Below are 13,852 nucleotides of genomic sequence, written 5' to 3' on the forward strand. Positions count from 1 at the left end.
CTTAAAAACACAATGAAGGTCCACTCTCAGTTTATTAGTTTATGATGCCATGCAGTCTAACATGATTTCTAGGGTCTTTGGAAGAGAAACGGAGTCACAAAATCACAGATCTTCCACCAGACTTATAGGTGCTTTCGCATTAATCTGTTTGTTTCACGCAAGACCCTACTGGAGCACTGACTGCTGAAATTTTTGTCTTGGATCCATCTGACCAAATCATCCTCTTCCAGTTAAAGTCAGAGGGGAATGTTGGGAAGTCTGTATGTTTACGTTTATCATGGTAGGACAAGAAAGGCTTTTCTTGGAATCCCATCCCTCCGGAACAATCAGGGATGAAAATTATCTAATGGATTGTATGAAAACCCCTGAGATTCAAATATTTGCTGCGCTTTCCAACATCAGGCTTTGGGAAATATTTTCTACTTCCCTTTCAAAACACAAACTATGATTTGATAAAAAAAATCTTAAATGGCATGTATCTTAAAGGGAATGGCTAAGGACTCCAATTGTTGTGCCTTTGTTGAACCTGTTAAAACCAGTTATTTCTTAACATGGTTCATGCTGATTAAATTTCCTCCAGTTAAATATTGGATTTTTAAGTTTTTAGTTTGACATTATGGTAATGCAATAAAAATAAATACATTTTAAAGCATTTTACACACAGATAGATGCTTACATTGTCTTTTAGCCTTAGTTATGTGTATGTTATGAAATTGTGAAATCATGTCTGTCTGCCCTCATTTCTGATTGGTTTTTGTTCTTTTTCTCTCTTTATGTTCACAGTACTGCCCCCGCATAGTGGCCAAGGAACCCAGTATGATAACCCCCCCTGGGGACACCTGCCAGCCAACAGAAGTGCCACAAGTGCTGCATCTTCCACCAGTCCCAGTGGCTGGGATCAACTGATAATTGACCAGAAGGACTCAGAGGCTTGGCCTTCTATTACTCTCAGTCAGAGCCAGGCTTCTCCAGCAGGATGCCCTTTGGACACTGACCCTGGTCACCTGACCACCAGCAGCAGTAGTTCAAGCAGTAGTTGTAGTGCAGTGAGTATGGCCACGGGAGCCAATAGTCAGACAGGCCACTTCCCTGCCAACCACCTTAACAGCAAAGCCAACAGTGGGCCTAGCCCTGTCAATCATACTGGAACCAGCATGCTCTCTAGCCAGGTTGCAACCAATCGCAGTTGGGGATCTGGGCCAGGACCTTCTCATTGCCCCCCTCAGTCCTCAGTGGGTAATGAAGGGAAGTGCGATAGCCCAGTAGGAGGGGGCAGCAGGGGCTGGGGTTCCTCTTCATCGTCCTCCACCACCAACTTTAACTTGAACCTAAACCCTAATGCCAACCCATCTGCATGGCCCGTGTTGGGGCATGATGGAGGAGGCACAGGGGGAGGCAGCTCAGGTGGAGCCAACACCATTTCATCTCCTCAACCCACACCTAATCTCTGTAACCCTCCTGGTCCCCCACCAGCCCAAACCAGTGCCTGTTCTGGAGCCAACAATAACGGCAAGTCTTCTGGGATTGGCAGCGCATGGGGTACCATAATGACTTCTGACGAGTCACACCTCACTCCATCCACGAATGTGTCTTTCAGTTCTGAACCTCAAAACCTTAAAACTGATGGACCAAATCAGACTAAAAAACAAGAACCTCCTAGCCCGATCCAAAACTTGTCTGGTTGGGGCAGCTCACCTGTAGGCTTGGGTTCTATGGGGCAGCCTCAACCAGGGGGTTCACAGGTCAACGGAGAAGATGGGAACTCTTTGTGGGGTAATGGTGGCAATTCAAAGCCAACTTCGTCAAAGGAAGGATCTGGCTGGGATTCCGCTTGGGGCAATGTGGGAGGTGGAACTGTAAAGTCTGGAGGCTGGAGTGAACAGTCCAGTGGAGACTGGGGGAAACAGCATAGCGAAGAGGCCCAGGGAGGCTGGGATACGCCCAGCTCTCCTCCCCAGGATTCACAAGCCAATACTTGGAGCAGAGCTGTGAGCACAGCTGGTGCCAGTGAAGGGAGCAGTGACAGCATGGAAGGATATCCCCAACAGAGAGATCGCCCAACCAGAGAGAAAACAGTTCCTCTGATGCCTGCCCAGGATCTGGACCCCAGGGTGCTGTGCAACACTGGCTGGGGTCAGACTCCTGTTCGCCAGCACACAACCTGGGACATGGATGATTCTAAACGCAAGAATGACGCTGGCACTGATTCATGGGGTTCTGGGCCTACAGCCCCAAGCAATGTCCAGGGACCCTCAAACACTAACACGGGCCCCGCTCCGAGGTCTGACTCTGGCAACAAAAATGATGTGCCTGGTTCACAGGGACCTTCTGGTTGGGGTGGAAGCATGGCTGCTTCACATGCGCCCAGTTCCGGTTGGGGAGACACACCCACCAACGTAAAGCACCCAGGAGGGCCTAGTGGATGGGGTAACCCTCCAGCAGGAGCCCCTTCCAACAGCATACCCAAGAACGGGGCTCAATCTTGGGGGGAGGAGAAATCATCTGGCTGGGATGATTCACAAGGCAAGTCAACATCCCAGAGCTGGGGAGAGCAACCCAAACCATCCAACTCCTGGGGCAGCAGTGGAGGAAGCAATAACACTGGCGACTGGGGAGAACCAGAAGAGAGTAAAAAGAGCTCCTCTGGCCCTGACTGGAAAGGAGAATCAGGAAACTGGAAGGAGAACAAACGAGATTGGGGAATGTCTTCCTCAGGACATGGAGGTTCTGGAGCTGGAAACAGTGGAGGCTGGGGTGACTCCGCACCTCAGCGCCCATGTGGTCCCCCTCAAGGCTGGATGGGCAAGCCTCAGGATGGGCCCAGCAGTAATAGCGGAGGAGGGACTATGGGCTCTTGGGGTGGCCCCGGCTCTGTGAAACAGGGTGCGTCCTGGGGCGGTGGCAAGAAAGAACCCTCAAATGAGGCGACAGGCTGGGAAGAGCCCTCTCCGCCTTCTATCCGTCGCAAGATGGAGATAGATGACGGGACCTCTGCCTGGGGCGACCCCGGTACCTACAATAAAGCAGTCAACCTGTGGGACAGGAACAACCCAGGGGTGGTCCAGGCTAAAGTTACCACAGGAGGTAGTAACCCTCCAGGTCCTAGCAATAACCATCCCCACGCTCACAGTCACTCCTATCATGGGCCGCCTGCACCTTTACAGAACCATAGCCAAAATGCTCAAAACCCAGGCCCTGCCAGCGGGGCCGTAGATCCTTCAGTGCAACACCAGTCTGGAACGTCTCACATCAGGGGTCCTCTGATAGCTCAAGGTAAGATAAACGATTGACAAAACTTTACAATAAGCTACGGTGAAACCTGCCTGGATTCACTAACTCTGTGTATTTGTTCTGAAATATTCCAGAATTGAAATCTCTTCTTTCTCACTCTTTGAAGTGCCAAACATAAAAGCTGCTCAGGTAGTTAGCACAGTGCACCCTTAAGCGCCAATCTGTTGATCCACTTAAGGTAAAATCTTGACCTAGTTTGTATCGTTTGGATTTACTCCTAATCGGCGCGGCTCTGGTAACTCCGGCCATCCAGCCAGCTCCTCACAGCAGAGAACATGACTTCAGCAGTGGCCTTGGCAAGCAGAGACTGTGCAGAAAAAGGGTTTACAATAATGCCATGTGAAAATGTACCACAAACGGTTTGAATCAGATCAGAAGTGATTATTTGAAAGCCACCATCTGTCAGTAATTGAGCCTGAAGGAGGTGGCTGCAAGCCCCCAGGCGGATAGTAAGGGCAGATGCCCCCTGCTGTTCCCCATTAGAACATACCTGCTGTTCCTGCTGGTAAATGAACGTCATACCAGGCATTTTTATTTGTTTCTTAACATGAAACGAATTAAAAATAAGGAACAATAACTTTTGTGTTCACCACAAAGTGTTGGATTAAAATAAGAAAATGTATATCTTGTAGATCTGTGTACGGGAGTTTCTGGCAGGTCCTACCAGAAGGTTGGATGTTAACTATAATTTTGGAGCAGCTTTTAGGACCTGACCTTTTCCTAGTGGGAGAGCTAAGTTGGGCCTGGCATTGCTGCAGGAGTAGTGGCGTAGTGCTTCTCATGCCAAAACTCACTGGGATGAGCCAGATCCTAAATGGACCCTGCCTACTTCTATCCAGAGTCCTGCTCAGCCAAGCCGTCTTCTACCTCCCTCCCTGCCTGCCTAGCTGGCACTGCTATCTAAACATATGATAAACGTCTGACAGACTTGTTTGTGTTTCGTAAAACACTGTTGCAACCCATTTTTCTAAAATGATTTAAAGGCACCAGTTGTTCCTTGCTTTATTTTACACTCTAGTGAGTTGATCCCCTCGGGGTAAATTAGATATCTTATAAGTCATAAGGCACAAAAAACATTAAAATACAGCAACCATGAAAAAATAATATATATATAGGCACTTGCATAGATCAAAAGCGAGAGGGGGTAGCCAGTAGACGATACACGATCCTGTTGAAAAATAAATGTGAAAGTTTTTTTTTTTTTTCCTGGAGCACTATTCAAAACATATTTCACAAAGTGCTTTACATAAAATACCAAATAAAACAACCAGGAAATAGAAATCAAGTTGTAAAAACACTGCAGACAGACCCAAGAACCAAGCACGGCTCTGTCAGACATTTGGATAAAACTATTTGCAATAAAAACTTTTAACTTAACAATTGAGGTTTCAGTCTTTATATGAGAGTCTGATATTTAGCTTAGCCAAACAATGGCTCATTGCCCGGATTCAAATACGGTCACACTTGCTATAATTTTAGGAATGCAATATATACACTATATAGGCACTAACATCAGTATCAGCCGATATTATTTATTTATTTTTTGACATATCTGTACTGGTCTGATAAATGAAACTGAATTTATTGTAACAGCTGATATGTGTTGTCAGCTTGTGGTAGAGGTTTGGTCATGTAAAGTCAGAGACGTGGTTGTTTTTTTGGGTTTTTTGTCAAGGTGTCAGTGGAGTAGTAAAATATATATAATATTGGTAAATATCAGTTATCAGCTCTAATGGCAAAATAATGTCAGATAGAGATATCTACATTTTCATATTGGTGCATCCCTAAATAATTTGATATAAAACGGTTAACAACAAAGTCTCATTTGTCGCCCACACTTTTAGACTTATGAGAAATACTTGAATCTGCTAAAATCTCTGCAGATGCTAAAGATGTTTACTGGATACGAATCGTCTTTGAGGTTTTCCACATTGACAAGCTGCTGTCCTTGTGCGACCTCCAGGTTGGGGAGAGCTTCCCAGCTCCCACACAAAATCTGAGAGCTCTTGGGGAGAGCCGGCACCCTCTCCAGTCAGCGTGGATAATGGCACATCTGCTTGGGGCAAACCGAGCGGAGGCGCCGGAGGCTGGGGAGATGGCAACCCAGACAACTACGGCAGGAGCAACCCAGCGATGACGGCAGCGCCTGTCAAACCTGGTAAAAATAAAAACGCTGCGTATCTGATCCTGCTTAATGTTTCTGAAGAATAATCTGATCCTCTGCTGACTCATTGCAAGAAAAGCAAGAGTTTTTTTTGTGTGTGATGATTCAAGGACATCAATATGACAGGGCTGCAGCCCTCTGGATTCCACGCATTGAGCTACAGTGACCTCTAGTGGCTGTTATTCTTCAAACGATCATGCTGCTACTATTAAATACTACCAATGCCTATTGTTTCGCAAGAGATTTCACACGTGTAATGTGTCTTATAATATGCATTTTTGTCCTTTTGCGTACTTTGCAGCCTCCAAACCTATGCAAGATGGATGGGGAGGAGGAGGTGAAGAGCTCAGCCTTTCAGGGGGTCAGTGGGACTCTGAGGAGGGAGACATGTGGAACAGCACTGCCTCCCAGGAGAGCAACTCTTCCTGTAACTCCTGGGGCAACACGTCCAAAAAAGTCCCACAGAAAGTACGAAGCTCTCTAAAGTTTTATAATATCACAATTACACAGAGTTCATATGCTGATAAGTTTCTGTTCATGTATTTCCTCAGGTAAAGATCCCAGGGAAACAGGAAGATGCCTGGATCATGAAACAGCTCATCAAACAGCTCACAGACATGGGCTTCCCTGTGAGTCGAATCACTTAGGCTCAGTTTCTAAAGCCATCAGAAAGTGTCATGTTTTCCCTCTTCCAGTATTTCTTGAGTGGCTTAAATTTATTCAACAGTACATGAAGTAAGCCTGAAAAATGTGAATACAGTGACCTTAAATTTTGAGACATCACAACCATTAAATTAGTGTATTTTATTTGGGATTTTAGATGACGGATCAATAAAAAGTAGTGTATAGATTATAAATTAAAGGAAAATAACACATGGTCTTTTTCAAGCAAGAATCTTAAAAGTGTGGCATGCATTTGTATTGAGCTCCACTTTTTCTTCTCCTTCTAAATAAAAGCCAGCACAACTAAATGCTTTAAGAAACCAACTAGAGCTGAAGTATGTGTGTAATTTAATCTCAAAGTAGTGGCAGCGATCCATACCTCAAATGTGAGAATCTCTTGAGAGGGCAGCTATTAGTCATGTACCACTAAAATGTTTCATTATGAAAAGACTTCCTAAAGACAGTCGTTGCTGAAAGAAACGCATAAGAAGTCCTGTTTACAGTTTTCTGAGACACAACAAACGTATAGAAGATCCTCTGATCATATGAGACCAAAGTAAATAGAAATCTAACTGAAACACGGCAGTGGCAGCATCATGCAGTGGAGATGCTTTTCATTGAGACTGAGATGGAGGTTCACCTTCACCAGGAATGAGCCTAAACATGCAGCCAGAGAGATTTACCAACACGTTGTTCTTTCTGTATCACTGCAAGTAGCATCACTATGCTCCCAATGCATGGCAGCCATATTGGATTTAGAAGTCTGCCTTGGTGAAAGGTACCCACTTTTACCTTTTCAAGTAGTCCTTTGCTTGTATTTCCTCTCTGAGCGTAAAGGTGAATAATTCTGGGGACAAATACAGTTCACAATTAACAGGATCCTTCAGCCACACCTGCATGCTGGTGGATTAATAGGAAAATTTCCTTTACTTCTTCTTATCTATGCATTTTTTATGAATTTAAAGACATGTCACTGTTGTTGTGGAGCTTGTAAAATGTTGTATTTAATGATGTGATGTTTGGTGTGGAAAGCTTGAGCTCTACTGGTTTAGATTAAAGCATGTTTTTATAGTTTCTGTATGTGTTATTTTTCTGCCACAACATAATTGTGCACTTTGTGTTGGTCTGTCGCTTACAAGTCTAATCAATTACATTAAGGTTTGTGGTTGTAGCAAAAAAAACAACTCAAAAATCAAAACCACTGTGAATAAATTTGCAATATACTGCAAGAGTGACACGACCGCTCATTTGTCGCATGTTTTTTGTTGCACAAACAAACGCAGTTCGGTGCGGCGTCGGCGTGTGCTTCTTTTCGGTGCTTACGACATTGAAGTGGTTCATGTGGTCATGTCGCAGCTGCAGCACTGATGCTTTGTGTGTTGTTGTTTTTTTTATTTCCAGAGGGATCCAGCAGAGGAAGCTTTGAAGAGCAACAATATGAACTTGGATCAGGCCATGAGTGCCCTGCTGGAGAAGAAGACAGAGCTTGACAAGCGTGGGATCGGGACCGGCGGCCACGACTACAACAACGGGCTCATCAACAAGCCCATGAGTTGCCCTCGGCCTCCGCTTCTCTCCAAAGACCCCTCGACAGACCCTCGCCTGCCCTTCATTGATAAGGTGATTGACGCTTATATATCCGCAAATCCGAAGGTAACTCGAGTAGAAAAGATGGTGGGGGAGAAATTAGGGATCACGCTGACGGGCTGTGTTGGTTTTTCCAGCAGATGCAGAGTGGAATGTTTGGTGGTGGTGGAGCAGCACAAACCCGGGCCATGCAGCAGCCGCAGCCGCCTCCTCAGCCACCAGTGCCGCCTCTCAGCTCCTCTCAGCCTAGTCTACGTGCGCAAGTGCCTCAGTTTCTCTCCCCTCAGGTACAGTTACACTTAGGGGAAAAAAATAACATTTACTTCTATACGTAGCTTCTCTCTCTACATGAGCTAAATAGTAGGTTGAGTATAAAAGTTTCTCCAAGGAAAATATTCAAAGTTTTTACTTAATCAGGTCTTGTGTGTCCATTGTGCCGCCACAGGTTCAAGCACAGCTCTTACAGTTTGCAGCAAAAAACATTGGTCTGAATCCTGCACTTTTAACCTCACCAATAAACCCTCAACATATGACCCTTCTGAATCAACTTTACCAGCTACAACTGGTGAGACTTTCAGCTTCTTCTGCTTCACCTTGTATTAGACTTATCAGAGTGTTATCCAGTCACTCTTGAAGACTTCCCTTCAAGCTGTTCTTTGTTATTATGGAGGTAAATATTTCAAGCCTTTAGAGATTTTAACCATTTTGTCACCTTCTCCACAGGCATACCAGCGTTTACAAATTCAACAGCAAATGTTGCAGGCACAGCGCAATGTTTCTGGCCCCATTCGACAACAAGAGCAGCAAGTAGGATTTTCTCTGAGCTTCTGCTCTTTCTTCCACTTCGAGAATCACAGAAAAAATTCGGTGTGCGGGAGGAAAGGATGCGCTGTTCTCGTGTTGGTCGTAACTGTTGTTTCTGTTGCATCCTAACCCCAGGTTGCACGTACAATCAATAACATGCAGCAGCAGATCCAACAACACCAGCGTCAGCTGGCCCAGGCTCTGCTAATGAAACAGCAGCAACAGCAGCAGCCGTCCCACTCTGGCCTGCATCCTGGTGGGGCCAAATCCTCCCTGGATTCATATCCAGGTCACCCCCAGACTCCGGTCCTACCCGACCTGCAGACCAAAGAGCCGCAGTCATCTCCCAGCACCTACAGCCCCTACGCTCTCTGTAAGTGTTCTGAACGTGATTTTAAGAGGAGTTGTGCTTTTACCGCGCCTCTCATGTGATCTTCTGGTGCCTCCAGCTGGACTGAATCCAAACATGAATCCAAACTGTATCGACGTGGGAAGCCTTCCTATGAAGGACCCACCGCTACCGCAGTCCCGGCTGTCACAGTGGACACACCCAAACTCCATTGAAAGCCTTTCTGGAAACTCGTCTCCTCTCGAGCCCAACCTGGGAAAACATGGTGAGAGGAGAGCAGGGGGCCGATCAGGGCGGGGAAGTTTTTAGTTTGGCATTCAAAGAGGTGTGTTTGTTGTCGTGTTGGTTTCGGGGCGCCGCGTGGTGAAGTGGTCAGAGCGGGCGCCACGTATGCAGAGGCCGTAGACCTCAACGCAATCCCATGTTTGACTCCTGTCCTCTGTTCCTTCGCCGCATGTAAAAATAAAGGCCACTAAAATAAAAAAAATTAAAAAAAACATGCTTAAAGACTGTGACAACTCTGCAAAATGCTCACTTTGAACTGGAGTTTCTACTTCCTGCAAAAGAAAATTCTGTTTTACACTGAATTCAATATTGGTTTGAATTTTGAGCTAGACACTGTAAGTCCAACCTGTCTTAGTTAAAGTCTTTGAATATTTGTGTCTGTAGATCTGTGGAAATAAATTACCATTTTAAGTTAAGTAAAACAAAAGATCTGTTGGCTTTGACCTTGGTGTTAATTTGGTGAGAGTATTTGAAATGGCAACAGTGACATCTGCTGGTGTTGATTTGATATGACCATCAAATGAACCACAGTTCGTGTAGATAATATATTTTTATTTTAACTCACTAAGAGTTGCCCAGAGGAAGAAAATTAAAAGGTCAGGAAAAGGGTAAAATAATGTTGTTGTTTTTTTAAATCCAGTTGCAATAAGAAAACAAAAGATTTTCAAAATATAACAACGGAACGAACATTAAATGTTTTAATTTGTATGTTTTACGAGTCCAGCTGATATTTTCCAAGCATAAGTCATTTTAGTAGGTAGAAAATATATGAATTGTCCAAAAATAAAATAAAATAGTCCTGCTCTTTAAAGTAAAGCTCATATAAGGTTGTTCATTCTTTACCATCCTATAGCACAAATCAAGTTGTAAGTCTGCAATTAAATTCTGATATTTTTAAGCTAATATTTCAAGTATTGTTCAAATATAATCTATTTTTGATTGTTAAAACATAGGCACACGTTCGTTATTATTTACCCTGGAAGCTACAATCCTAAAACGTTTCAGTTTCTTGTATTTCTTTCTCTTAAATTTCTCACACGGTACCTTCATACGTTTCTCAGGAGCCAACCTCGGCCCACCTGGAAAGCCTCCTCAGATAGACGACTCCTACAACCCCTACAACTTGATATCAAGTTCAGAGTCTCCGACCAGCCCCTTGGTTCCTCCGGAGAGCTGGGGTCAGGGCAAGAACAGCAGCGACAAGATGGCCAACGGGACCAATATCAACTGGCCTCCAGGTTGGTAGCAGCTGGTGGATAGCGGCGCCATTTCATATTCCGAGTCAGTTTGGAAGCTTCTTGCTTACTAAACATGAAGAGTAGTTACAAATGTTTCTTTTTGTGCTCATTTTTTGCTGCATGTGTTGCTTCAGAGTTTTGTCCTGGCGTGCCCTGGAAGGGTCTGCAGAACATCGACCCTGAGACCGACCCCAACGTGACTCCGGGCAGCGTCCCCAGCGGACCTACGATCAACACCAACATCCAAGATGTCAACCGCTACCTGCTCCGGGACAGAAGTGGAGGTAAGACCCAAGGTCAAGGTGGTTCTTGAAGTATAAATAATAATAATAATAATTAAAAAAAAAAAAATTCTTCACTAAAGTTTGAAAAATGTTTTTGTCACAATCCGAGGGCATCTTTTTGTGTGTTTCTGCAATATTTTTAATAAGCAGAAAACAAAAACATTACATTCAGCCGCTGCTATCAGAAATCCTGCTTCTTCTCTTTTGTGTTCTTCATTTTCCTACTTTTAACTTCTGCTGGATCCATTGTCACTTGCAAGTTGACGCTTCTCTGATCACCATTTTCAGTGTTTTTTGTTTTTTTTCCCCTTTATACCATTTTCTCTCTTTGCTACTTTTTCTTTGTGTTTGTCTTTCTGTTTGTGTTGCTGACATCGGCTCAGGCTCCTCTCCCACCTCATCTCAGAGCGAGGCTCTGCCTCCGTCCACCGATTGGCCAGTCAGTGCCTACTCTAGCTCGTTCAGTCTTTCTTCCCCGGAGATGGACGACGCAGGTACTTGGCTTATCCACAACCCCCTTTCCTTTTACGTTGCAGTGACTGAATCCCTGCAGTCGGGCATCATTCTCTCCTCTAAGATGCCTTGCAACAGTATTCAGAGGTATTTACAAAAGTGGCTTTATGGAAGAGCGATGAGAAGAAAACCTTTGCACAGAAGGATTTTGGCTTTTATGGCAAACTCTGTGTGACATAAAAGTAACACTGTGCGTAACCCTAAACGCAGCATCCCTGCCTGGAAGCACGGTGGTGGCAGCATCATGCAATGTAAGCTTGTTGATTAGAAACTAAATAATGATAAATGCAGAACAATCCTGGAAGAAAACTCAACAAATTCTGCAAAATATGAGAGAAAAATGTACCTTTCAACCCAAACATTGTAAACACCCAAAGCTCCAGATATTTACAGCGAAAAAACAGAATTGACGTCACCACTCCTTGTCAAACATGGCTTCCTCTTGGATCTATTATCCACAGCAAATTCCTTTTGCCGTTTTAATCTGAACTACTGTTACCTGAAACGTGTGAAGCAGATCAGAGTTTAGACTGTTCCAGTATTTAGTCATGAACGTACTGAAAGTTTTTGTTGTTCCTTTGTTTTTTTCTTTTTTCATTACCTTAATTCTTTCCTTCTTTGTGTTCATCCTTTCTTCCTCTCTTTCCTATGTTATCTTGCATTATTCCCATCTTTTCTTCTTTTCTTTTTGTGTCCTTCCTTGTCTCCTTCTGTCTTGTCTTTGCTGGATTCCTTGTTATTTATTTGTTTCCTTCCTGGGTAACCAGCGTCTCCTTTCTTACCTCCTACCGTCTGACTTTCCTTCTGTCTGTTCTTCCTTCCTTCTGCCCTTCATTCCACACATCCTTCCTTCCTTTCTTGTGAAAATCCTTCTTTCATTTCTTCCAGTTAATGGATTTTCCAGGTTTATTGTTCAAAGCTTGCCAAATGTGGAAATAAACTTAAAAATGCACTTTATTATTATTATTATTGTTATTATTATTTTATTTTATCTGTTTGTTTTGTTTTAAAATGTGATGAAGTGTGTTTGGAAAGATCAGTTAGGGGGAAAAAAATGTGATTTTAAAAATCTCAGTATTACAGTGAGAATTGGCATTTTTCACGAATTCATCTCCCAAACCTGTTTTAAATCAAATACTTACTGTTTTCTTATTCCATATTTTTATGTTACACCAAACATTTTATGTGCTTTCACTGTGTGATAGGAAATGACAACAAGAAAATATACCAGTATTCTGCTCGTACTATTTCTTTCAGGCTGCCTGGTAGTGCTGGCAGCTGCATTTACTCAGAGGTTGGAGTTTACTTTGGACACTTTTAAAGAACTTGACCGTAGCGTCCCTCCTTGGGGAGAATCTGTCTTTCAGCCACCTGGTGTTGTAAGCCAACCTCCTCCTTCCTCTTCTCCATCCATCCAGGCAAACTGTCAGAGATGAAATCGACCTGGTCTCCAGGTCCCATCTCTCACAGCCAGGCGTCTCTGTCCCACGAGCTTTGGAAAGTCCCCCAGGGTCCGCGGAGCAGCACCACGGCTCCTTCCCGCCCCCCGCCCGGCCTCACGAACACGAAGCCCTCCTCCACCTGGGGCGGGAACTCTCTGGGTCTGGCCCAAGGATGGAGCAGCTCTTACACCACAGGTAGCGCTTTACTGGCCTGAGTTTGGTTCTAGTACACTGCAAAAAACACAAAATCTTACAGAGTGTTGTCTTGTTTCTAGTGCAAGTATCTTAGTACACTTGAAATAATTGAAAACTAAATTACAACTAACTTTGAGCAAGATCCAGGAGTTTGCTTTAAGTCAATAATTCCTTAATATTGGTTTAAAAAGGTACTAGATAAGGGATATTAGGAAATTATTGACTTGAAACAAGCTCATATTTGTTGCTAAAAAGTTACTTGTAAGTTAATTGTGTCTTATTTCAAGTGTCCTAAGATATTTGCACTAGAGACTAAACAAAAAATACTGGCTAAGATTTTGTGATTTGCAGTAGAGAACTGGAGAAACAGACGTCGAAGTGTTGCTCTGTTTCAAAATGTGGACTCTCTGTAGGTTCAATCCTGGAGCTGTACTTATGTTTTTGTGTAGAAATAAAGTGCTCAAAGAGTAAGAAACACATCTACGTGGCCTAGATCACTTTGTTGAGCGTTCAGAGCGGGCGGGTCCAAGTGGGAGTCGTAATCTTGAAATTATGAGGATGACTTGTTGTGGTTGAACCTGTCAACTGAGTTTTTAGTGGGTTTTTTTTATCAACTCCACCCATCCACCTTTAGACTTTATTGGTTTCGCAGCAACAAGAAAAGTATGAAGCTGTGTGTAAACAGACGTCTCCCTCTCATCGCAGCAGGTACCACATGGAGCACAGACAGCTCCACCAGGACCAGCAGCTGGCTGGTTCTGAGGAACCTGACGCCACAGGTAACCGTTTCCTCCCAGGTTTTCTCTCTCCTCATGTTGTAGGAACTGACTCCTCAATCGGACATACCTTTTCTTTTCTGTTTTTAATTTTCCCTTCCCAGATTGACGGTTCCACTCTGCGTACGCTGTGCATGCAGCACGGCCCCCTCATCACATTCCACCTCAACCTGACACAGGGAAACGCCGTGGTTCGCTACAGCTCCAAGGACGAAGCCGCCAAAGCTCAGAAGTCTCTGCACATGTACGTCGCCGAAGCTG

The 13,852-nt window shown here is 44.2% G+C and overlaps 1 protein-coding gene across 2 annotated transcripts in view; it reads left to right on the forward strand.

The window, feature by feature from the left end:
* LOC103141734 (trinucleotide repeat-containing gene 6C protein-like) overlaps window positions 1-13,852 on the forward strand; it is a 48,180-nt gene that overhangs the window by 29,187 nt on the left and 5,141 nt on the right. The window contains exons 5-20 of one of the 2 annotated variants that reach the window (XM_016673944.1): window positions 784-3,273; window positions 5,255-5,449; window positions 5,757-5,923; window positions 6,007-6,084; window positions 7,520-7,738; window positions 7,843-7,992; window positions 8,151-8,270; window positions 8,429-8,512; window positions 8,645-8,882; window positions 8,959-9,123; window positions 10,205-10,381; window positions 10,516-10,665; window positions 11,049-11,159; window positions 12,597-12,815; window positions 13,521-13,594; window positions 13,696-13,835. In XM_016673944.1, the coding sequence (XP_016529430.1) occupies window positions 784-3,273; window positions 5,255-5,449; window positions 5,757-5,923; window positions 6,007-6,084; window positions 7,520-7,738; window positions 7,843-7,992; window positions 8,151-8,270; window positions 8,429-8,512; window positions 8,645-8,882; window positions 8,959-9,123; window positions 10,205-10,381; window positions 10,516-10,665; window positions 11,049-11,159; window positions 12,597-12,815; window positions 13,521-13,594; window positions 13,696-13,835 (4,777 nt within the window). The remainder of the gene's footprint in view (window positions 1-783; window positions 3,274-5,254; window positions 5,450-5,756; window positions 5,924-6,006; window positions 6,085-7,519; window positions 7,739-7,842; window positions 7,993-8,150; window positions 8,271-8,428; window positions 8,513-8,644; window positions 8,883-8,958; window positions 9,124-10,204; window positions 10,382-10,515; window positions 10,666-11,048; window positions 11,160-12,596; window positions 12,816-13,520; window positions 13,595-13,695; window positions 13,836-13,852) is intronic. The other variant, XM_016673945.1, reaches the window with a different exon arrangement.

This window comes from Poecilia formosa, unplaced genomic scaffold, assembly GCF_000485575.1.
Source record: "Poecilia formosa unplaced genomic scaffold, Poecilia_formosa-5.1.2 Scaffold88, whole genome shotgun sequence".
Lineage (NCBI taxonomy): Eukaryota > Metazoa > Chordata > Actinopteri > Cyprinodontiformes > Poeciliidae > Poecilia > Poecilia formosa.